Source organism: Trachurus japonicus, chromosome 24 (assembly GCF_045865225.1).
Source record: "Trachurus japonicus isolate A0001 chromosome 24, Traja_1.0".
NCBI lineage: Eukaryota > Metazoa > Chordata > Actinopteri > Carangiformes > Carangidae > Trachurus > Trachurus japonicus.
In genome coordinates this window covers 24,283,471-24,308,818 of record NC_140930.1, presented here as the reverse complement: position 1 = coordinate 24,308,818, position 25,348 = coordinate 24,283,471, and the positions used below count along the sequence as shown (strand labels likewise).

General features: G+C 43.0%; 2 protein-coding genes across 3 annotated transcripts; one reads left to right on the top strand and one right to left on the bottom strand.

Moving 5' to 3' along the window:
* Nucleotides 1-412: 412 nt before the first annotated feature.
* tmem244 (transmembrane protein 244) lies at nucleotides 413-12,498 on the bottom strand. Of its 2 annotated transcripts, none has more exons than XM_085770884.1 (6): nucleotides 12,388-12,498; nucleotides 2,239-2,324; nucleotides 2,075-2,151; nucleotides 1,201-1,326; nucleotides 851-895; nucleotides 413-612 (listed from the first exon to the last, which is right to left on the bottom strand). In XM_085770884.1, exons 1-6 carry the CDS (start codon nucleotides 12,481-12,483, stop codon nucleotides 515-517), a joined length of 528 nt encoding a protein of 175 aa, XP_085627010.1. In that variant the 5' UTR covers nucleotides 12,484-12,498; the 3' UTR covers nucleotides 413-514. The 2 variants fall into 2 exon arrangements, with proteins under 2 accessions (XP_085627010.1, XP_085627009.1); XM_085770883.1 differs by lacking the exon at nucleotides 12,388-12,498 and adding an exon at nucleotides 4,268-4,418.
* tmem200a (transmembrane protein 200A) lies at nucleotides 8,701-23,907 on the top strand. Its single transcript, XM_085770882.1, has 5 exons — nucleotides 8,701-9,392; nucleotides 18,727-18,864; nucleotides 20,150-20,448; nucleotides 20,533-20,696; nucleotides 21,959-23,907. The coding sequence occupies exons 2-5, from the start codon at nucleotides 18,734-18,736 to the stop codon at nucleotides 23,027-23,029; spliced, it is 1,665 nt and encodes a 554-aa protein (XP_085627008.1). The 5' UTR covers nucleotides 8,701-9,392; nucleotides 18,727-18,733; the 3' UTR covers nucleotides 23,030-23,907.
* The last annotated feature ends 1,441 nt before the right edge of the window (nucleotides 23,908-25,348 follow it).

Sequence of the window (25,348 nt, the reverse complement as noted above, 5' to 3'; positions counted from 1 at the left end):
GCACTGAAATTATTATAGTGTAGGATGTGGACTCAAACATGAAACCAGCAGAACTCACTCACATTCAGACCTATGAGATCAGGATCTGGATTTGTTCAGTTTTCACACATCATGTAGCCTATCACATTGGATTGGTGATAATTGGATTTATTCATATTTTCTTTATCAGTCTATGTAAACTACGGACTTCAGAAGCTACACTCTAAATGTTACACTGACTGTTTATAGCCAAATGAAGCCACTACTACTAAAACTGAGTCAGTAGATCTGCTGGCCATACAGCAAATCCAATGACTACAGGTGACATTTTGTTACAACATGAAGTTTGTAAAGAAAAAATACAAAATAATATTTAAACTGTACAGAATATGTTACAAAAACACTGTTAATTAGAAGACATGTGCTATTTGTACAAGTCAGTGAACAGTCATTAGTTGTCTTGTGTGTGTTGATGGACACATCCAGGTCTGAGATTAACCTGTAAGCAAGTTAAAAGCTTTTCTCATTGTGTTGCTTAGAAGTTCTGCAGTTCAGCTGGATATACAAAATTACTTCTGAAGAGTTTGTAGGCCAAGAGCTGTCCCCCGAATATCATCATCACCAGGCCTGAACCTGCAGGGACAGAGAGAGACATTAAATAAACAAGAGGAGAGGGATCAATCAGAGGAGGCTGTCCTCATGAAACCTGGCTCTGACAGCACAGGAACTTATAGTCAGAAAACTATCCTCACATCAGGCTCAAATAAGAGCTGGACTATTCACGTTCTGTAAATAGGACTGGAGACAGATAAGACACACATGGGGGAGGGGGACAGACAGAGAGATGAAGAAGAAGAAGTATGAGACTCACCCAGAGCTATCCACCATTGCTCCGCTGAAGGCAAATCTGACATCACTGTAAACACACAACAGAAAACTGTCCATCATTACACTGTCCATGAAATTCATACAACAGATCCACACAAGAGTAACGCATGGTGCAGGGTTTAGATATCTGATCTTAGTCATTTCAATTTGAGAAAAATTATCTTTTTTTTTTTTTTTTTTAAATATAGGCTATATATATTTGGTGATGGAGACACACATCCAGTGTCTGTGTGGTGCCTGTAAACTTTGAACTACATCCCGTTACATAATTAGGCCTCCAATCCTATCAGCTGTTCCGCTCTATTGATCCACTTTGTGTGAGTGTGTGTTTACCTGCGACCGTCATCGCCACATGCAGCAGTGTGACAGTTATTGCGTAATCCCAGACCCACTCCTCTACGATCCAGGCAAATATCAGTCCTCCCAACACATAGGTCACCTCTGTGGAGATGACACCAACTGGCAGCAGCAGAGAAAATAATGTGTTAAAGTTTTACTCAGCTCTGTCTGCAGGTTGTTGTTTTTTTTGTTTTTTTTTTACATTTAACTGTCATCTTTCATATATGACATCATAGTTTAGCAGGACAAAACACTTATCAGATACTGTTTACTTATCAGGGCTCTTGGTGTGAAACATTTGAACAAAGTCTCATCTTCACAAGAGCAGAAATACAACAATCATCACTGATTAGTTTTTTGATATGAAACATCTGTTCATCAGTATAGTTACAGCGATGTCGCAGCGCCTCCAGCTGATTCAGGTGCAGTTACACTGATGTAAGTGGTGTCAGTGAGGCAGCATGTACTACATCAGGCTCTGGAGCCAAAACACTTAAATGGATTACAGTCATCATTAATTTATGTCATTAATCCCACTTGTGTTTTTCCTGCTATCACAGTGTCTACACTGATCCGCACCACAGATAAAATGTGTTCTTGAAGTGGTAGAAAGTTACACTTGGGGGATTAAAGTGGTACTCTGACAAAAGACGTTAAGAGTGACTTGAACTTTAGATGTCAATCTGAATCTGATGTAGTGGAGTAACAAGTAGGCTACAGAGTTCACTTCTGATAATGTACTGGTAGTAGCTATTACTGTATGAAGCAGCCTGCAACTGAAATACGCAAATTAATGTCAACAACCTCTGTCTACACTTTACAACACTTGTGTAAATGTTTTTGGTTCAACTCCATCTTTGATACTCACCCAGGTATTTGGGATTCTGCCATGATGGTTGTGTTGTGTAATCAAATGGAGTCAACAAGCTGTTGATCTCATGAACCCTGGAGACACAACAGCATGATAAACAATGTGTAGGCCTGTCTGAGTCCCAGCAGGTTGTGGATGTGTGTGTGTGTGTGTGATTGTACCTGAGCAGGCCGATACAGACACTGACCGCGATGTAGTAGAGAGAGTAGAAACACACCATGCACATCAGCAGATTCTGTAGGACGACCTGAGGAGAGGAAACTAAATATTATACTCTGACCCGCTGACCCAAGATGGCCACTCGGGAATTTTATTTGACTGTTTTAAAGGTGTTGTTATTCAGTCTTCCCTTTGTGTAACTGTAGAATATCAATGACATACAGTAACTGTTCCTCAGCAAGAGACTTTCCTTGTCTTTGGGTTTTTCAAACATCTTCCATCATCCATGTGGTGAATAAACAAAGGAGGAACACATAGAGAATATGAACACCAAGAGAGATGTAAAGATCTGTGTCAGTGCCTTTAATCTGAAGAGAAATCTCTAGATGTACAGCAGAGACGTTCATGTTATTTGATGTTGTGTGTGTGTGTCCCAGAGCTGCTTCTCTCCTCATTTTTCTCCTTCTCTTCCTGACCCAGTAAACTGCAGCTCGACAGCAGCTCGGCCGCTCACCAACGTCTCCTTTCATAGATGATTAACTGCAGCTTTTACAGGAAATGAGCTACATGACACCTTGGCAGAGCAGATAAGAGACCTTTCTCACTGCTGACATTTGGGCTTGTCAAACACAGGTGTGACTAATTACATTAATAACGGGCTGCGTTCCAGTCCGGTGTGTTGGTGCTGGGGCTGCACACGGTGACAACTTGAGGGAACGAGGCCGTTAATCTTATTAGTCTCACCTGGTCTTACCTGCACTTCCTCTGCCGGGACGAGATCAAAGAACAACTTTCACTGCACTGTTCAGAGGAGGAAACTGTACATTTCTACTCTCCAGCTGAGATCCTGCTACATGCTGTTGAGATGCTCAGTGACTGTGGAATCTATTGGTTTATCCTTTCATCTTTACAGTGGAAGACAAACAGATAGACAGTTTCCTTGAGTCCAATGTGCTTCTGGCACCAGAATTAGGTCAATGTTTCAGTTTGTCATGTGACTGTTCCCATTAGCCTCAGCTGTGCAAATGTTGGTGTGCTAACACACCTACATGATTAACATTGTAGCAGCTAATTATTACCTGTGTTGCCACATGGATAGTCTATATAGCATATACTATAGCTACATAATATGAATATTATTTATGCCAGCACTGTGGTGTCTTACAATCCCCAGACAGTATGGTCAACAGATGAATATAGTATTTCTATATACTTATAGTTCTTCTCCAGTGATACATGCATTATTGAAGTCAAAGCATCAATGTGGCCAATCACAGCCTACTGGAGTCACTTCCATGGTTGTCACCTTAATGTTTAAGCACTAATCACTGTAATATTCAGTGGATTTCTCATTTATGGTGCTAAGACACATTAACTACTTTAACTTCATCCTCCCACTGTTCTTGTTGACTGGCTCTTCTCCAACTTCCTGTTACTGGAAAATAGTGACAGAACAGAATGAATGTCTGTCAGGGAGTATAGAAAGTGATTTGTTGCCATTGTGGCCCACATTTGATTTGTCCACCTTAGCTACAGCCACATGGATCTATTTCTGTGTCCTGACCAGACAGCCATGAGGATGCGGCTCATGCTAATACCCTGAGAGACAGCTAAACACCTTAGCTGCCTCTCTGCTGTGTTTCTGTCATATTCACACGACACTTGTACTTGTACAAAAAGAAAACAGGATGGAGACTTCAATTCCCTCATCAGTCCTGCTGTGTTTTAGCTGAGTACTGAGAAGCTTGGAAATGTGAAAGAACAGTCTGAGAAAGAGCTCATAAACCAGCTGGTTAAATGCTGATTCTGACTGTGACAAGGATGACATCAGCCCTTCTGAAGAAAGCCAATGAATTATTTAATAATGTTAGAACATCAGTGAAAACAGACAATATTGATTATAAGCACCATTCATCTCTATCAGATATATAAACCTCCTTTGTGTGTAGTGAGCCTCAGCTACATCAGACACTACAACAGACATCAGCTCTTCTAGCACATGTTCTATACATCCCATCAAAGGCTCCTTACCAGGGTATCACTGGGTGTAGTCTTGAGGGAGAAGGGTCCATGGCGTTTTATGAGTGTGAATCCACAACAACGACAGCAGTAGTCCAACAACATGAATGGCTGCTGGTCTGATGTGAGAGCATGTAGGCTACATGTGTGTACTGCATGTGTGTCTCTCTGTGTGTGTGTATGTGTGTGAGAGAGAGGCAGCATGTTGGAGAGTAGGTGGGTGCAGGGATTAGAAGAAATGGGATTACTACTAAGTAAGCACGGAGTAAATCCCAAAAGGGATAAAGTTGAACATACTCTAGTAAAGTGAGTTCACACACACACATACACATACACACACACACACATACACACACAATCCAAAAGAAGGGAACTGGTTTAAGATGTAATTCTGCAGGAGGAGCCACTCTGTACTCATCCCTCCAAAACTTCATTCAACTCAGTCTTCTTTTTCACATTTTGTTTACTGCTTCATCTCCTTCACACACACTCTGTCTCCAAGCATAAAGCAGAGGAAGAGTTGTAGTAGAACTGAAACGATTGGTTGATTGATTGATTGTTGGATTCCCCATTCAACAAAATGTTAATCATGAACTGTATTGATAAGCAATGATGACCTGGTTCCAGCTTCTTGGACGTGAAGATTTATGACTTTTATTTGTCTGAATTTATATATTAATTATATTAATATATTTTAAAATATATTTTATTTCTCATCACATTTTCAATGTGAATGAAAAGTAAGTGTCAGGTTGATGGAAATAATTGCTGCAACATTAGTGTAAAGACATTTCCCACAATAAAATCACTCGACAACCAAATGGGACTTCACACGTCTTCTTAAGGTGTTTTGGTGAATCCTCATTGTACTGTGATCAAAGCACCGCTGATTTGTGACAAAATGGTTCAGCAGTTTGTATTATGAACACAAGGTGGTGCCACTGCCTCATAAACAGGGAGCATAGCGTTACCGCTGACAAGAAACACAAAAACCAAGAGATAAGAGCCATATGCAGTCTGACAGCGGCAGATAAGATGAGACATTTAAATGCAGATTTCTCAGCGTCATAAATCATTTTCCTCCATGTTTGTTTTTTAGCGGAGAGGAAGAACCTGAGGCAGATAAAGAACAGGCCGATCATCCATCATCTGTTGATGAAAATACAGAGTAGGCTAAGGGGCTGAAAAGAGAGACTAGTGATGATAGAAAAATGATGGAAACAATGTAAATACAGACATTAAGACCATTTCCTGTCTCGCTCCAGAAATAAAGAAACTCAACTCCTCAGCATCACAACTTACGCATGTGTGTGTGTGTGTGGTAAGGCATGTGCACATGTGCCTTTGTATGAGTATGGACCATGTAACCTGCATCATTGTAACCATAGTGATAGAGAGCACGAGAGTTGGGCACATGTAGAGAAAGACAGACGTCATAACTATTCAGCTCCTTCTGTGTGTGAGAGTATGAGTGGAAACCAATCATAGACATCTCTACATACTCTTCTATTCTACAGGTTCAAATATAGAACTGAAGGTTTTCGAGGACTGATAGATGTTACTGTGACTTTTAAGTCTTCTGACTAGTCTCCGGTGCAGTAGATGAAGACAGCACAGACACAAAAGAACATCAGTGTTGTCCTGTTTAGCTTTAGATGATATGTAAATATGAGGCTAGAACTGCCAGGCCAGTTCACATAGTCCAGCTCAAAGACTGAGGACAGATATAGTCTAGCAAACAGAATCCAGGATTTTAGCGTGCCCTGCAAACAGGGAATCGTACCTTTTCTATTTTTTTGTCTAGATTAAACAAATAAAATACACTGTTTGTATTGTTGATCTTTAGATGTGTTATGTAGATTTTGTTGCCTTCAAAGAAAATCAGAGCTGCTGACCTGCACAGTCGCAGCTTAGCAGCCGTGAAATAACAAGAGCAGCCCAACACTTATGAATTATTAAGCCCACACTAAACCTCAGATGAAAAACAGTTTTTTGTTGTTGTTGTTGTAAGGAACACAGTCATTTTAAGTTATTTGCTATAATGGCAGTTTGTTTTTTAGCTTAAGTTTAGTTACAGTTCAAACACGTGAAACAGCTGCAGTACATTGTATGAAACATGCAGGACTAATATGAGGATGAAAAATGGGCTCTTGTACCTTAGAGAGTGTGTTTACACCACAGGAGAGAGTTCAAACAATCTGTGTTTCATCCACAGAGGCAGAGAGGTGAGCTCAGTCATCTCCTCATCTGCTCTGTTTAACTCTTCAGTTTAAAACCAGACACAGGAGGAGACACCAAGGCTCATTGACCTACATGTCAGCATGGCACAGTGTGGGGGAACTACAGTATGTGTGTGTGTGTGTGTGTGTGTGTGTGTGTGTGTGTGTGTGTGTGTGTGTGTGTGTGTGTGTGTGTGTGTGTGTGTGTTTGAGACAAACTGTGTTATTTTCAGACTTTCTGACATCTAATAGATCATGACAATAATCACTAGTTGCAACACTAAACCATTTCCTTCCTCCTCTGGACAATCCTCCAATCACCAAGCCTAAAATAACCTCAGAGGACCTCCCATTGGCTGATTCACCACTCTCCGGACCTGTCAGTCATCTGCTCATCCACTGAAATAGGCTACTCTTCAAAAGTTCAAAATGACAAATCCTCATTTCCTGCTTCTTCCTCCTTCTCCTTTTAGCCCGGCGTCTTTCCATCATCTCCTCAGTTTTCTCTCCCCGTCTTCTTTCCAAATTTCTCTTTCCTCCATTTCCTTCTAATTATTGAGCTGCACACTCTTGACCACAGCTGCTTACAATAAGTACCCTATAACACAAAAAGCCAGCACATTTTGCAAATCCCATAATCCCATGTGGGCTTGTAAACAAGAAATGCGACCGTCAACAGTATAAGGCTTTGTTTTCCCTTCTCATTTTCTCCCACACTCCCTCGCTCCTTCCCCTCTTCCTCTCCTTCTGTTTCTCTCTGCCCTTTCTGCCGTCTGTTTTCATTTCCATCCTTCATGGAATGTAAATACAGCGGCGAGTCGACTGACCACCGCACCGGGGACAAGACTTCGGCACCAATCCCCTCCAGATCTTCTACTGCACCACAAGTTCACTTCTGAGGCAACATGTGGCTTCATGTGATCACATGTCACCACACAGCACACAGGAGCTGTGAGCGGCTGCTATAAGCAGAGAGAGGGCCAGGGCTCAGGTCACACATGTCAGTGTGTGAGTGTGTGTGCACTCAGGCTGTTTCATCTCATCTCAGCTATCTGAACAAATAACACTCTCCCTCACACAGTTTATTGCTTTAATGTCTGTCTAGCAGTGTGTCAACTTTTCACTGAATCACTTCCAGCCTGGAAATACAGGAAATAACCAACATGCCAACATCTGCAACGTTTTTGCTGCCACAACAGCAACACAACAGTGTGTGTGTGTGTGTGTTCATAACTACAGACCTCTGAGGGCTGATGTATATCAACACACCAGGATGCCGACACTGCAGCTGTCACACAGTCAACAGCTTCTCGTAGCATCTGTAGGTTAATGTTGTTTCAGTGTCCTGCTCATTAGAAACACATCTAACACCACAGCATCTCTCTCTATGTTCTTCTAAAATGTCACTCAACCCACCATCATCTACACATTAAAGGGACAACGAGGAGTTTTGGAAAAGCGAAGCGTTTTCACACTACATTTATGAGCCTCCACACGCACCGTGAAATTCTTTGACCGGCGCAAGACAGACTCATGTTTTCATTCATCAAGAATTAAAGTCAGAGTTTCAAAGACGATCACATACCGTCGTAGTCCCGACCATAAACGGCGATTTGGCGGCATTATTCTCATGACTCGCCACGAAACCGAAAGTAAAGAAATGCTGGTCGGCTCGACCAGCATTTCCGCCACCACTAATAATAACAAAATAATGATAGAGACAAAAAGTTATCGAAAATGGGCCCATTAACAAGTGGGTAGCGTAGATTCATCCACATTAACGTGGGACTTTTTATAACCAAATAGAAACTCCTCGTTGTCCCTTTAAAGGTATTAGGAATTACCCCCATCTAGCGGTGCGGTTGCATATCTGAACGTATTCTTGATGTTGCATTCACGTGAAATCAGGCAGACGTCAGACAGACAACAGGCTGCATGTAACAGGATAAACACGTGTCTATGTAAACAAGTGGTCCATATGTTGTTGTATGTGGGTGTGATTCGACTTAAGTGAAATACGTATTTATGAAAGCAATATTTGATTTTTGCTAATAAAAAGCCAAATAAGTTATATACTGGGGCTTTAAATAAAACCATGGCACAGTTTCCCTCAGAATTGCGCACACAAGCATGTATAGACAACTACTATTCTCCACGCTGCACGCAACCCCCCACCACCTCTCTCTCTCTCTCTCTCTGTCTCTCTCTCTCATTCCCAGCAGCCTCGCAGCTCTGGAGGACTTGGATGAAGCTGCTGCGTCTCTCTCCGGCACAGGAGTAAAACGCGCGTTTTACTGGCTGTGGACAGTTTTTCTCTGTTTCCTCTCAACGCAGCAGCTTCCTGCTTCTCTTCTCTTCCTTTGCTCTTCACGTGAATCCAAGTTTTTTTCTTTTTCTTTTTTGGCGAAAGCCGGAACAGCGAGAGTTTTACGCGTTGGGGCCAAGAGGACGGACATCGCTCATTGGGTTTTTTGTCTTCTTTTTTTCCCATCAAACGAGGAATGTTTTTCTCAGAGGGAACTAGAAGCTGGTTGACGACTTCAGATCTGTGAGATGTGATAACGGATTTCCCCTCAGTCGCACCAGGAGCGCGTTTCTTCGTCCTCATTGTCCTGTGCACGCTCTCCCTCTCCCTCTCTCTCTCCAAATGGCGTAAAACGTGCTCCGCTGAACGAAGTCTCCACATGTTTCTAATCTGACTCAGGGTCTGTGGTCATGTCAGTGCAGACTGAGGGGCTCGGCTAAAGCCCTGGATGGAGTAGGCAGTGCGCTGCTCTTTTCTCCTGCATGGCTGTTGAGTGGAAGTAGCCTCAGAGCGGAGGATGCTCTCTGCCCCCCCCCCTCCCCCCCCAGGTCACAGCCTGACCCCCCTCCAGGCCTGATGGCACAGTGACGGTGAACCCTGGGCTTCTGTGAAGGTAAGAGCTGAGCTGACCTCTGGAACGACTCGGGCTGACAGCTCTATACAGTCTATCTCTTTATTTCCATCCATATTTAATTATGTTTTCTTGAATATTTGATGCACAGTGAAGTTTAACATCAGCACGAGCCTCTGACAGTCTGACGGTGTGTGTCACAGTCATGTCTCTGCTGTTGGACTGGATCATCTGAGGCACTGACACAGTGTTGTGCTTCATGGAGATGAGCTGCTGCCTCTTTATGATAATTAAATAAGACATCATCATTTACTGCTATAAAGACAGGTCAAAAGGTTGTAACTACCCTCCCATACTCTCATTAATAACAAATAAATGATCACTTGGCTCTGAATAATACTTTGTGTACAGTGTGTGTGCTTCACCTGCCCCTCCCCCCTCATAAAAAATCAGAATCAATAAGTAGAGAGTTTTTAAAAATCTCAATAGTTAAACAACTGAACACAAAACGTCTCTTATTTCACTTTAAAAGTAAGTCCTTGGTGTATTTTCTTTTAAGGGGACATTGTGTAACTTCTCCTGTTATCTATTCACGAAAATCGATTATTTCGTTCAAAAGTATGTTTTTCATTCATCAGTAATCACCTCCATTGCATTCACCTGCAGTCGGGCAGACGGCCGTCGGTACCAGATGTCCTTTTAGTCACGGAAGTCCAGAGAAAGCCGGTAAAACGTGGATCAGGTAAACAATACGACATTGCCATGACAACATATTGTCACGTCACGTGTATTGTTTTGCCTCGTGCTGACGGACCACTTGTTTACATAGAGGTTGTTTATGCCGTTGCGTGCAGCGTCTGTCGTCCGTCTGCCCAATTTCACGTGAATGCAGCATGAAAAATACGATTGAGTTGCTATAAAACCGCACTGCTAGATGGGAATAATTCCTACACAATGTACCTTTAAGTTTCCACATAACACTCAGCTCTGTAACTGCGCCTTGATTGGCTTCCATTTGTGAAACTCTTTCTACAGAAACTTGGTTTTAAAAGCATGTATCTGGTGCCGAGCTCTGCTTATAAATGAAGTCGTTCTGCAGCGTGAAGGTTACAAACTAGGTACATTCACAAAACTCAAAACTCTTTATTCCAGTTAACATTTTAGCCCTGGATGCTCTGTCACTGTGAATCAGGAGGAACTCTCACCTTGAGGGCTGTTTGAAAACTCAGGGAGCCAAATGGCTCATAATGAGACGTCTTTTACACAGCAACACACCCCGCTTTAATTTGAGAATCATTAACAAGTCAGGCGACGTCTCTACTAATCCTCCTTCACAGATATCATGCTAACTGGATAATCCTATTTAAAGACCCCTCTGGTAGATCAGCACTTGCTCACAAAGACACACAGAGACAGATGTGTGAGCCCAGATGTCCCAGTGTAGAAGAAACCCAACATCTGTGGAAAGTACCCCACTTCATCTGTTCGCACTGAGAATACAGAGGCAAATTAAATAAGAACTGTTAGTGAAAACAAAGAATAATTAACGCAACTGAATTCTTTCTGAAACTAGAGCAGGCCTCTGGTGTCCCTGGTTGGACACCATACAGGCTCCAGGTGTCCAGGACTTAGCAGCACTGCAGGACACACGGGGGACACCTCCAGTGTGGGTTGACTGACTGACAGTCGCAGCGGTGAGGAAGACACAGTGACTCATTTAGCTCAGATCAACGGGGGGGCTCAGTTCAGCACATCAGCACACGCACACACACACAAGTTTGACTGCAGCATTTGAAGCTTCGGTTTAGAAGTTAATTCAATCAAGCATAGCTGAATTTACCATGATCGACGTGAAGGAGACTTAAAATGATTAGTAGTAAAAGAATAAAGAGGATGGTGATGAGGGAGCTGGACCTGACACTGGAGGTTTCATTAGAAAACACAAACTGGCAAAAGGTCACCTGAAAACACAGAGTGACATATTGTCCAGACAGATGAGTCACCCTTCCAGTGAGTCTGTAGGAGTAAAACATAAACACATCCTCTATCTGTTTATCCTCTCCTTTTGTTTTCCTCCCGCTGATACAGATCCTCCCTCCTCCTCCATCTGCTCCGTGTTACGTCTTTTCATCCCTTGTGTCTTTTTTTAACCACAACCAATTTCCAAAGGAACTTGGGATCAAATAAATAAAAGGAACACAAAACACCTTTTAATCCCATAAAGTGCAGCCGCCGGTGTTAGAGCAACAAGCCTGAGACATCAGGCTCCAGAGAGCTGATTATTCAGGAGCCACCATCAGTCAGACCACGACTCAGTCACAGCCGCGGCAGAAAACACCGCAGAAAGATTCAATACTGGAAGAAAAAGATAACTGTTCCCAGGACAGTGTGGGTGTGGACGGACCGAGCCTAATTGACAGTTTCCTTCCTGTTGGCGCTGCTGCACTTGTTAAGGAGGACACTTACACCTCGTTATCCTCAGTTTAGGGACCTCATGTTAGTCCTGGCTTCATCCTGAGAGCAGGGCTCGTGTCGCGCTCCTGGAACATCGTTACCTCTTTCTAATGTGGAGATCAGTGAAAGTCTGACATGTTGTCTGATGACATGTAAGCATGTTACATCTCCACCATAAGATGTGAAGACAGCATAATCAAGCAGAATAACTGGAAACATCTGTGTGTCTGTTAATATTTTGGATTCATCTCATGGTTTAGTGACTTTAGTGCAGAGATCGGGGCCATAACACATCTGGATGAACTGTCAGAGGGACAGATCAAAGAGGAAATCTTTATCTTTAGGGAGAACATCTGCGTCAGTTATCTGCTCTTTGGTTTGACAACCCCATGGAGTTATTCAGGGCCTGGTCTTACCTGTGTTCATACTTCTACTAACACAATGAAAACACATAAACACACCATTTGACATGGGGAGTTGTCTCCTTGCTGTCCTGTGGTGTCACACATGGTGAGGAAGCCTGTTATATGTATATCACGAAAAGAACATCAGAGCAAGAAAAAGAAAGGAAAAGCAGTCAGACCTGTGTTTGAGCAGGTAGAGCAGGGGCTGCTGGGACATCTGAGGCTGTTGTGTTTCTCTGCAGCTGTCTCTGTCTTCTGACCGCTCTGGAAAACATGGTGAATTAGTGAAAGGTGGCTGATCTCTTCCTGCTGCGGGTCACATCATGTGTTGGAAGACATGTCACAGCCTTGTGTCATACGTCATCTCATCTCTCTGCTCAGCCGGCAACTGTGGCATGCTGCCCGCTGAAGCAGAGAAAAAACATCTTTGAATGATCATATCGTATCATTGTTTCACACAAGCGTTGCTGCTTACTAAAGTTGATAACACAGGTTTTAGGTTTGACCTTGTATGTTTGAGGCGGCTGTAAGACGTTCTCTTCAGGGAGAACAACACTACATCCTCAGATAATCCCTCACAGGAAGGACACTTTCCTCACAGACTCTGTCATTATGCAGAAATGTGATCGCTGCAGGGTCTGTTTTGAATCCTCATCTATGTTAGTGTGTTTATGGAAGCATCGTTACGGACTTCCAACATTTGAGCCTCGGCTGCCAAAAAGCATCAGCATCACATCTGTGAGCAATTTGGTCCAAAAAATGAAAGTCAGGAACTAAAAGAGCAAACAGGGCCATGGCAGAAAGGACCATGTGAACTTCTTCTTCCATTAAACTGTAGGTTGATGGTTTTGGAGGCTAAGAGGATTCCTGTCTCTGATAGTAACTGCATTTCCTTCCAGAGTCCATTTGGTAAAGTCATTATCTACTGATTTATGGAAGACAACATGGACACAGTTTGGCAGAGTAGTTACCATGAAAAACAACAGTGTAATACAACACACTACACTATGGTATAGTTCAATACTACACTGTATTACAAAACAATGTAGAATACCCTGCACCACACTACACTGTGCCAAACTATATTTAGTATAGTGTAATGTACTATAATGGATGAAAAGTAGTAGTAGTAGTAGCAGCAGCAGAATAGCATAATAGTACAGCATGGCATGACATGGCATAGTGTAGTCCACAATATACACTATATAATAACAGAATATACTACACTGTACAGCACCATTTACATTCACAGTGACAACAGCATATCTGTACAGAATGTATATTTGATTTGTATATATTACCACTACACACTGCTGGAATGTAAATATTTTTCTTGATCACTTTTATTACCCAGGGCTCTATTTTGCTTTCACGCCTGTCTGCTACTGCAACATTGTAAATTTCTCCATTGTGGAACAAAAAAAGGATTATCTTATCTAATCGTTTAAAGAGCATAGTTTGTGTTATATTATTGTGTAGTGCAGTGTGGTGTGGTATAGTATAGTATAGTAGAGTAGTAGTAGCACTCTACTATACTATAGGCCTACTATTAGGCCTACAGTATAGTAGCTATAGTCTAGTATAGTTGGCCTATAGTCCAGCCCTCTGTAATACTTCATACTTCTACCATACTACATTACACTGTACTATTAATATAATTTCATGTAATATACTATTCCACATATTGCACTACATTATAATCCATGACACTTTCCTTTAGTACAATACTTTCTTATAGTGCACTACACCACACTATACTGTAATACATCATACTACAGTTTAACTGGTAATTGCAGAGTTAGGACACTGTCTCACTCAACTCAACGTCTTACATTAATAATGAGAAAATGAACATTAAACATTATTCACATAACATTATTATTCCTGTCTAGGGAGATATTCTTTTCTTCTCCACAGACAGGAACTGTATATTGTGCTTAACTGTGGCGTAGGTGTTCTTTGAAACGAAGCACTTAACTGTAAGTTTGACCTGGGTATGAAAACACTTGACAATCTCTTTATTTTATAGCACTTCAAGGTACAAGTGGTGTCAAGAACTGGTTGGACTAAAATCAGACACTGTTTGTTGCATTTTCATCAGGCTTGGGAAGATAGTAGAGTGTAAACAGCACTGTGGACATATGCCAAAAAAGGTGAACTGAGACATGATCTAACCCTGATGTTGTTATGAGGCTTGTCTCCATGTTTGATGCTCAACTCTTTCTGTTGTATCATTATGGCAGGTGACCTTAACTGTAGCAGCAGGAGGTTTGTCTGTCTCCATTAAAAATAAGATCAGGAGAAAAAAAAACAGAGTGCTGATACGTTCCTTCTTCACATATATCAGAGAAATATGGCCTCGGTTAATCTTACCAGAGCAGAAACAAAAACACATGACCCACTCTGACTATAATGGGAGACTTACTGTAATAGATGCCAATTTTTCTCTCCCCACCAGGCTCCATTTTTATCTTCCTACTCATTCCTCTCTCATTACATCTCTCATTGCTGCTTTCCCTCCATGTCTTTCTTATGACGTGTTAGCACACAGTTACCTGAAGTGACTCATTCGAGACAAACTTTTTCTCAGCTGTTGGCTACATATAGATCAGTGCACTTCCTCTTTTTCTCTCTCCTTGTCTCTCCCTTCTGATTTCCTTGCATCCTTACTTTCCTCCTGATCTCGAGTCTTCTGTTTTTCTCCATCTGCACCATCTGCCCGGTTCGCTCTCCTCTTCCACTCTCTCAGTGGTTTCCTCTCTAATGTGTGTGGGACTAGAGACGGCAGAGCTGGAGTGTTTTAGCTCAAATCGCATAAACAAGATGTAATTAACACCCAGACGCCATGCTACTGCGTGAGGGGACAAAAAAAAAATGCAGTTTTTATTCCCAGCACCTTTCATGCCAAGCTCTTTGTTGCTCTCACCCTCCATCTTCACCATCTCCTCCTTTCATTTCATCCTTCTTCCCAGTTCCTTGATCTCTCCCTCCATTCTGCCCCCAGTTCTCCCCCAGCATCCTCTCCTCTCAATGACAGCTTTGTCGAATTGATACAAAGGCCCACATGCTCTGCCATCAAAATATGCATATTAAAATGCTAATTTCTCACATGGTATATGAGAAATGTCCTTTTGTTGCCAGGACACAGTCTTAATGACATACCTGTCATTCCTGTGCAGTGTGCACACATCTGGTTGTTGCTATAGAAACGTGTCACCTAGCAGCAGCACATGTAGTTGCTATAGGGACAATGCGTCATGTGACGCCTCCTATAGATTTGGCAACTTATCGTTATCATGCAACAAAAGGCATCTCCTCGCACATGCAGAGCAGTTTCAAACGTGTGACGAAGGTGAAATCTCTGCTGATGCAGTGGGATATCTCCTTCTCCCGCTTCTTCCTCTTCCTCTTCATCTTCTTTTTAAATGTAACTCGTGCCTCAGTTAATGTTTGAATGTCACCAGTGGGAGAACAAATCTGCTCCCTGAAGGATGAGCTGTATTTAATTGTGTTTATAGTTTTCTTGCCTGACTTTGTGTATGCAGAGATAAACAGCGGAAGCAATTTAGTCGTTATTAAGGTGATCACACGGCGGCTAATTCATTATTCATTTAACGCTAATTTAGAAAACTGCTCATGAAGTCAGTGGAATAGAAAATGGAGCAATGGGTGTCGCATTATTTATAAGTTTTATCTGATAGAGGGTAAAAAAAAAAAAAACTAACATTAATATTCATAGAGACAGTGATTAGCATGGGATAATTTCAACCAAAAAGAAAGTTGTTGCGTAAAACATTAAATCCTCCGTCCTCCAACACAACACAACAGACAGAAGGATTTCTTCATATAGGCTACATGGTTTATGTGTAGTATCATCAACCAGGTGTGGAGCAGTTTACTGATGTAAACCTGTTACATCATGTGGCCACTGCAGGTTCTCCACTAGAGGAAGCCTGAGTGATTCCTCATTAGGCTGCTTGTGTGTGTGTGTGTTTGGACATCACTTCATTGTCTGTGCTCCACTTGTTTCATACACAAGCCTTGTTAAAAAGTACACATGCCCCCGTTCTCTGCCTCTGTCCTGTGACAGGCAGGAGAAGCTTCCTCTCCTCTGTCAGGCTCATCTATCTATCCTCTTTGTATCCTCACTTTGTCTCCTCCAAACAAGCTTCAGAACAGTTTTTATCATTGTTTTTTTCCTTGTTCTGCTGGAATTGCAGGTTTTCAGTCTGGTTATGACTCAGTGTTGCACTCAGGTAGATGCGCTGTTGTAAATATCTGCCTCTACGTCCTACTTCCCTTTTTTAAAGCGCGGATCTTCTCCTATTCCTGAGTTTCTGTTGTGATCTTTTCCTCTCATGTTTTTTGTCACCTCCTGTCTCCTTTCCCCCTGCTCTCCCATCCATCCTTTTTTTCCACTTTCAGTAAACGGAGGAAATCTCTCCGCCTGCTCTTGAAACATTGTGTGGGTTCCTGTCTGACGCACACTGAGGGGAGAATCAAGCAGAGACAGACAGAGTGAGCGAGAGGCTAGAAAACCAGAGAGAGAGGCTGGTTGTGTTTGTCCTTGTGTGATTCACCATCTGTGGCAAAGCACTTTCCTATAGCAATGTTACCAATAGATGATTGGCGTGAAAAATACATTAAAAAAGAGGAGAGCAGGAGAAAGTCAGCTCCTTCGACTGATTCACTGTTACTTTAAAAGCTTTGTCTGACTTTGAATCTTAAATCAGACTTTACGGCTTGGAGATGTGCAGATGAAAAGAAAGGAAGGAAGTGAGGAAGAGGACCAAATAGAAGAAAATTAAAATTAGAGACAGATTAAAAATAGATCCAAGAGGACAGAGGGCGGAGGATGAGAGGGACAAACAGAGGGATAAGATGAGAAAGTAAAATGGAGTGGAGGAAAGCAGGCCAAAGAAGAGGAAAAGAGAAAATCATGCAGGGTCACAAACAGAAAGAATACACAAAAAGACTGAGGGTGAAAGAGAGAGAGATGGAGGGAAATTAAAAAAATAGGCATACAGTAGGAAGGTCATGGGTGTGTTCTCATTCCCATGCTAAATCTGTTATTTCCTCTTATGCACACAGATGTGCACACATGCACACACACGTACACGCTGTGCAGAAAGCTGGTGACTGAATAAATACACTCCCTGTGAAAAGTTCACTCCTCTGCAACTGGAGATAATGCAGCACAACTGGAATCAAACTGTCAATGCATCACTGACTAAACCCAGAAGTTCAGTCTGGAGTCCTCTGCTCCTCAACTTGGAGAGTGTCGCACCCTGAAAATAAAACTCATGAGCAACGACATTCGACTTCTTCCTGCAGGAACAGAACATTCAAAGAGTCTGGAAGGTTGTCAGCAGGGAGATTGAGGAACTGCACGCTCTGTGATCGTGTATCAGCTGAGCGACAACTCAATCTGGTGACATGTTGTCAGCGCTCTTCTACTTTCATCCACAGTTTCAAACTTGTAGAGCAGAGCAGGGACATGAACCTGTAGCTATGAAATGAGGAGTACTGTGAATTACTATGCACCTTGTAATATATTCTATTTAATCCTCTTAGTGCTGAGAAGGACAATGCTAATGTTCATGTGAGCCCAGATTAACAGGCATTTAAACCCAAATGAAGCTCTGGAAATAAGCCTGTGTTTGTTTTAAGACCTCCGTCTTTTAATAGACATGTGAGCAGCTGGTGAATGGAGACACTGGGATTCATTTGAATATGATGAACTGCAGCGCTGCACTTCCTGTTTTACAACAATGTAAATAATGATAATAAAGGCAACAGTAACAATACACATGCAGTAAATATGCAATTTAAATGAAAGGAAATGAACTACAGACTCAGTTTGTGTTCCTGTCTGTTTACTGACTATCAGTCACTTTCTCATACACACAGGAAGAACACAGTAAACAAACAAAAAGGCAAAAATAACTTAATGATACACACACACACACACACACACACCCACGCCTGTCCTGTTCATGTCATCTTAAAAGCTGACACTCAACAACAAAACAGCGACAGCGAACAGAGTGAACCGTTACACTGGGTGTGTAGTGTGTTGCATGTGTACGTCTGTATCACTGCTTGGTTATAAATAACATTTCTTTAATGTGTAAAGATGCTGAAAGTCTGACACACGTGGTAAAACTGTCACCTGATGAGACTGACTGTATAAAAAGAGACAGAGGGAGCTGGAAGTGGAAGTGGAACTGCTTCAGTCGGCCTGGTTGTGGGAGATGAATAATAATCCGTGTTTTACACCTTCTATATTCAGATCATCTGGGAGACGTTGGCTGTGTGGAACCCATATGTGACTGTGTGTATCTGTGCCTCGGCCAAATGGATGGTTGCGTGTTTTACACGAGTTATACTGTATCTCTGTGAGTGTGTGTACAAAAGCCCAGATCCCTCAGCCACCTGTGGCACAAACACACAACAGATGTTTGACGCAGAGAACATGAACTCCTGACTAATGTGTGTGTGCATGTGTGTGTCTGTAGGTTAAGTATGACTGCAGCAGCAGGTGTGCTAACAGGCTTGGCCAAGCTAAAACGCCAAGACTCTGCCCGCTCTCAGCACCGAGCATTCCCACCCGGATCCCCAGGTCTGGGAACCCCCGCCCCCGAGGCTGCACCCAGGTGACCGCCTGATCATTGTCATACACTGAATGTTAACACAAAGGTTGTGGTACAGTACAGTGCCTTGCAAAAGTATTCATACCCCTTGAACTTTTCCACATTTTTTCACATTACAACCAAAAACTTAAAGGGACTACGAGGAGTTTTGGAAAGCAAAGTGTTTTCACACTACATTTCCCATGAGCTTACACGCACACGGTGAAATTCTTGGAACGGCACAAGACGGACGTCTTGCCAAGAATGTTTTCATTCATCAAGAATTAAAGTCAGAGGTTCGAAGTCGATCAGATACCGTCGTAGTTCCGACCATAAGCGGTGATTCGGCTGCGTTATTCTCATGACTCGTCGGGCAGCGTCCGAGAAACCGAAAGTAGGAAACTCTGGTCGGCTCACCCAGCATTTCCCCGCTAAAAACAATAACAAAATAATGATAGAGACAAAACAATATATTTATTGAAAATGGACCCATTACCAAGTGTGGATACAAACTCCTTGTCCCTTTAAATGTGTTTTATTGGGATTTTATGTGATAGACCATCACAAAGTAGAGGATAATTTTGTGGAAGGAAAATTATACATTGTGTTAAAGGGGACATATTATGGAAATATCACTTTTTGAAGGCTCTTTGGGTACGCACGATCTGATATCACCAAGTAATCAACAGCCCAGGACTAACCCTAACCCTAACCTTAACCCTAACCCCCAAAATGTGAGAAATGACAAATAAAGGTTGAAATCCATGTGGTTTTATGAGCTGTTCCCTCAGATGTCTTCCAGTGATGTAACTAGTTTTCGAATTTGCAGCAAACTGTGGCTCATTTGCATTTAAAGGGACAGACACTGAAACCAGCCGTTCTGAACAGGGCTGTTCTGAGAGGATGAAAAGAGCTGTGATGTTTGATCCTTAGGGGTATTTTGACCAAAGCATGTCACAGACAGGCGCATGACGTCTGTCCGACTACCCATTTCTCCGACCATACATTTCTTTATTTTTGTGTCCATTAGTCGACTAGAAACATAGCGTTTTGCATGTTGGTCAAAAAGTTTTGGTTTTTGATTTGTAAAAAATCTTGAACTTCCCTTGAATTTCCCTTCCACTTCACAATTATGTGCAACTTTGTGTCAAATCCCAATGAAATACATTTAAGTTTGTGGTTGTAACGTAACACAAAAATGTGGGGAAGTTAAAGGGGTAATGAATACTTTTCCAAGGCACCGTACCAGCCCAGCGTGACTGAGTATCACTAAACCTCTGACCTGTTTCTTTGCTCACTGTCCATTTAGAAAGAGAAAGCGACGCACTGATGTTGTGGTGGTACGTGGCCGGCTCCGCCTCTACTCCCCCTCTGGGTTTTTCCTTCTCCTTGGACTAGTCATCTTAGCCATAGGGATCGGCATGGCAACCCTGGGTTACTGGCCGCACAGTGAAACCATGCCCTCTGCTAGATCGGTGACTGGAGGAGGCTCTCACACTGCAGCAGCTGGAGGAGCCAAAACATCCTCCACAGGTGAAGGAGACGGAGCCCATGTGTCCGTCACAGACGGGGAGGTGGCCAACTCCAACACAAGTCATGATGTTCAAGGTGAGGAAATAACAGGATGATCGCAACCTGGTGTGTGCTCCTGATATTAAATGGCTCAGACCCCCCCATGTCTTGTGCATGTAGGTACACCCACCAAGCAGACTGGGGGCGCTCTGACACGCTTCCTGGAACAGCATCGTCACTCTGAGAGGATGAAGATGTTCGGGCCTTTCACCATGGGCATTGGGATTTTCATCTTCATCTGTGCTAACGCCATACTTCATGAGAACAGAGACAGAGAAACAAAGGTAAGAACATCTATCGTCTCGTCTGGACCAATATCTGTGAGAATCTGTGTGAGATTACAGAGATACAAATTCCATTTAGCCCTGGATTGTTTGTTTTGGGTGATCATGCAGTTCTGAAAGGACAGGATAAACATAGTAAAAGCTATGTCCAAGTATTATGATTGGCAGACATTTTTTTTTTTGTTGCTATTTTACTTTTAACCTTTTTATTTCTCAACAAATCATCTCTTTAATGCAGTATCTTTTTCAGGTTAAAAACATTTCTCTTTTCACATGCTTATAGCTGAGCTCTTTTTAAGAACTTAAAACTTTATCTATTTTCTTTTATTTGCTCTTGCTTTGTTTTTTGTGTTTGTTTTTATTCTGTTTTATGCCTCTCTTTTTAAAAAAAATGGTTTGTCTTTATGTAAAGCACATTGGGTTGCCTTGGTATGAAATGCGCTATATAAATAAAGATGCCTTGCCTTGCCTTGCCTTACCTTTTTATTTATTTGTTGTATTGACCTTGCCTAGAGTCAGTTTTGTTTTTGTTTATTTTTTGGTATCTTGTTTTATTTTAGTTTATTTTATGTTTTGTCTTCATTGCTGCTGTACTAGCTGTAGGAGAGCTGTACATGAAGGAGCACAGTGGTTTAGTTGGCAACCAGAAAGAGATCAGCATAGAAGGTGGTGGTCTGGGAGGGGTTTGTTTGTCAAACCCTTCCCAGACTGCTAATAACAACGTGTTTTCATTGTTGAAACAATGAAAATAAAAAATGTAATCACAAAATAAGAACATGTGTCTGTGCCTGAGTGGACACGAGACCTCTGTGAATAATTATTCACAGAGTTGGTGGATCATACGACACAGTTTTATGCAGAAACAGAATCCAGACAAGTTTCTGCAGAAATATTTCCGACTCATCTAAACATAAATATAAACAGTAGAACTTGTGGTTAATATTCCCTCCCTGTATTCCCATTTCTGTTCTCCCCACACTCCCTACAAAGTGGGGAGAATGTACACCACAATCATCCATATTCATCATCTTTACATAACTAACATGCAGATCAGATTTCCTCCCTCCAGCCTTATCTCTGTTCCATCTGCCCTCTCCTTCCCCTCCATGATTCAATCAATTCCCACTTCCTCCCTCCAGGTGATCGATGTGAGAAACCAACTGCACAAAACAGAATTGGTTGGTTGGTTTGTTGTGGTGGAATATATTCTATCCAGGTAATCAAAAGACTGCTACTAATAATGTATTCTTCCTCTGCACTAGATAATCCACATGAGAGACATGTACTCCACAGTCATCGACATCCATCGCCTCAGGCAGAAAGAGCAGAAACAACAGCATCACCGCACCAGCACCTACGGAAGAGAGGCCGGAGACCTGCGGAGCTTCGGTGCTGCCGGCGGCTCCCTGCTGGCCTTCTCCTCCCGGGCCGGAGGCGGCTCGGCAGAGGAGGAGGTGCTGCTGGGGGACGAGGACTTCCACAGACACAGAGACCAGGCCAAGCTGGACTGCAGCTTCGCCGGTCTGCTGGCGCCGCTCTACAAGGACCGCCCGGGACTCGGACTCGCTCACTCGGACTCCATCCGACACCAGTGGTCGGTGGACGGAGACGGGGAGAGGGGGGGACACCACGCTCGCTCCATCGTCTCCTCCTCCATCTCTGCCTTCACTCTGCCCGTCATCAAACTCAACAACTGCGTCATCGACGAGCCGGAGATGGAGGTGATCACAGAGGAGGACAGAGCAGGAGACAGGAGGGACGGAGAGAGGTCGCAGCCCCTGAGCTCCATGGAGTCTCTGGCGGTTCCTGTAGCATCTGTTGCTAAGGCGACCAAACCGCCGGGCTTACACCGGAGCAACTCCGCCTCCTCTTCCTCCCACTGCTCCTCCGTCTCCTCCTGCTCCCTCTCCCCCGCTCCGTCCTCTACCTCAGGCTGCTGGCTGTCCCCGGGAGCGGCCCGGAGCGATTTCGGCTCCAACTCCTCTCTGCACATGCTCAGCAGTCACTCCAAATCCCTGGACCTGGAGCGCGGCACCAGCATGCTCAGCGTGCACCGGGAGCAGCGGAAACACCCCAGCTGGCCCCGCCTCGACCGTAGCAACAGCGGCCGCGGTAACAGCGGCAGCCGGGGCAGCAGCAAAGGCTACACGAGGCTGGAGGACAGGGAGGAGCAGGGGGAGCGGCTGCTGGACGCGGCCGCCACGGCCAGGCGCGACTACAGCAAACGGGAGAAGCTGCTGATGATATCCAGGTCGCATAACAATCTGAGCTTCGAGCACGACGAGTTCAACAGCAACACGCTGAAGAGAGGCAGCTCCGAGACTCGCTTCTGAAGGTCCTGAACGCAAGCTGGGTTCTGTTGTGTAAAATGCTCTCCAGGAAGTCTGAGGGAACGGTGTTTGTGTTTGTGGGGAACTGAGGAGCGGAAGAGAGAGGAAACTCTAACATGGTTCCAAAACACCTTTTTTTGTGCAGCAGGCTGGAGAGCAGTGAGTGATGGACCGTCTTGTAAAAGGACCGTCAGGAAAATGTTCAGGCGAGACACTGAACCAGGTCCAGAGGTGCTGTTCTGTAGCCGACCCTGACCTGTGACCTCTGACCTCTGAGGAGGGAGGCGAGTGGGAGGAGAGTCTCCCCACAGGGACGAATAGAGATTAACCACAGTGCATCACCACTCTACTTTATACAAAGATAGTTTTAATTAAGTTTGGTCTCAACCGCCAGACAAGGCTTTAGGATCGATGCTCCATCATTATAACAAGCTTTGAAAATTGCTTTTGTGTGACAGGGTATCATTCCAGCTGCTGCTGTGAAATCAAGGACAAATTGGAAGAGCAGCTTTTCTCAGTGACATATAGACAAATCTTTTTTAATACAGTCGAGGCTGCACCTGGGAAAGGAGCATAACCAGCTTAATATGAGAAACATCTTTGAAAACAGCGCTAGAAAGTGTTTAACGGGGCTGTACAGAGAGGCTAGAGCTGATAGTAGTAGTAGCCCTCAGCTAACGCAGAATATACAACAACTAAACTGATCCAGAATCAGCTGGTGACTCATTGCCTGGTGTAAATCTGTGTAAGACCATGTGCCCCAAATCCTCCAAAGTCTAAAAGACTATAGAAATTAGTTTTCAGGTTTTTGTTGTCGCCGTGGAGACGGCGTCTGATCCTCAGACTGCGGGACATGTAGAGGCTGAGCAAAGTCACAGTAGGTGGGTTTACATGGAGCCAAATATTCAGATTAAAAACGGTTTCGATGTCCAAACCGAATGGAAATGTTCCATATAAACAGCTGAGAATAAACAAGCCCCAACAGAATGAAGTTTCATTCTGTTTTACAGAGGTGGAATAGGCCTGAACCTTTAAACCAAAAGAAATGCAAATTATATCATGTAGGCCTAAACGGTGAAACTGAATGTTGTCTGGTGACATTCTTTCTGCGCATGCTCCGTGTCGACGTAAATGCCTAGTGACGTTTCTTCACTTGCAAACACTTGAATCAAAGTGTCAAGATGAACAACTACTGAGCTAATCAGACCATAGATCTTCATCTTTGATCAGTTGTGGGATGTTTTATCTGAGTTCTCAACGGGCCTGAAAATTCAAATCTGACCGGACCAGACCGGACCAGACTCGGTCAAAAAAAAGAGGAAAAATGTCTTGAGACATTTCTATATAACTAAGGCCCTAACCAGTTCTGAATAAAATGCAGTGGCTCATGTAAACAGCAGATTTGATCACGGAAAAGGTGCCCATGTAAGCCCAGCTACTGAAGAACAGGAGTTAAGTCGAACAGACAGGCTGTAAAGTGTTTGTCCTGCAGCATCACTGCCCTTTCACAAGAGCTGTAGGAAAAAGTTTAGTTATGTCCACTACTGAAAAACAGCTGTAACAGTCACTGTCAGTTTATTTCTCACTAGAAGAGATTGTGGTTGACTTCACTCAGGTTATAGTGTAATGTTCATGTATTGATCATTGTTGTCTCTTCATTAAACCTGTTCAGTAGAAAACCCACTACCAGAGTATTTGTAGACCAGAAGTCTGATGATTAGCTTTGTAAGTAATGGTTTTTCTGTGTACACATAGTAAACAGAACTCAAAGGTTTGTGTAAACTTTTCTAAGTTGTCATGAAATCAAAACTTATTCAGTTTAAAAAGAAAATCCATGAGGAACTTCTGCTTGAAAACGACTAACCGAGCTTTAATATTGGTTCATTCTAACAACACCTGCTAGGCTGTGTATGACTGACTGAGGACTGTCTGAGTTCAGTATAAAACTGTCAGTGGTGTACTGATGTTGCATTGAACTAACAATAAATCACATATGTACACACATATCTTTATAAATCCAGGGACCTGTACACAATGAAACGTGTAGCCATGCTGTTTTCTGCCACACTTCTTTTTTTCACAACAAACCTTAAGTAGTTTTTTCTTTCCAATATTCACCATGTCATGTGAAGGATTCAGGAATTCAGCATCATAGTAATAAACATGTTGGAAACATGTAGGTGTGTTTTGCTGTCACGTTGAAAACATCTGTAAATGTTGTTAGGATTTTGTTCTGTGCTGCTTTTAATGACACGTGTGAAGAATAACACATGTTGTCATGTTGAAATCTAATCTGATGCGTGTTGAAAAGGACGGATGAGA

Bases quoted from the DNA above. Each gene is read 5' to 3' on its own strand.
- tmem244 (XM_085770884.1), bottom strand. From the start codon at position 12,483: ATGTTTTCCAGAGCGGTCAGAAGACAGAGACAGCTGCAGAGAAACACA. The intron at 2,325-12,387 runs GTCTGACTGCTT...TCCTCTCCTCAG, and splicing joins CTCTACCTGCTCAAACACAG to GTCGTCCTACAGAATCTGCT. The intron at 2,152-2,238 runs GTACAATCACAC...TTGTGTCTCCAG, and splicing joins GTCTGTATCGGCCTGCTCAG to GGTTCATGAGATCAACAGCT.
- tmem200a (XM_085770882.1), top strand. From the start codon at position 18,734: ATGACTGCAGCAGCAGGTGTGCTAACAGGCTTGGCCAAGCTAAAACGC. The intron at 18,865-20,149 runs GTGACCGCCTGA...CTGTCCATTTAG, and splicing joins GCCCCCGAGGCTGCACCCAG to AAAGAGAAAGCGACGCACTG. The intron at 20,449-20,532 runs GTGAGGAAATAA...TTGTGCATGTAG, and splicing joins CACAAGTCATGATGTTCAAG to GTACACCCACCAAGCAGACT.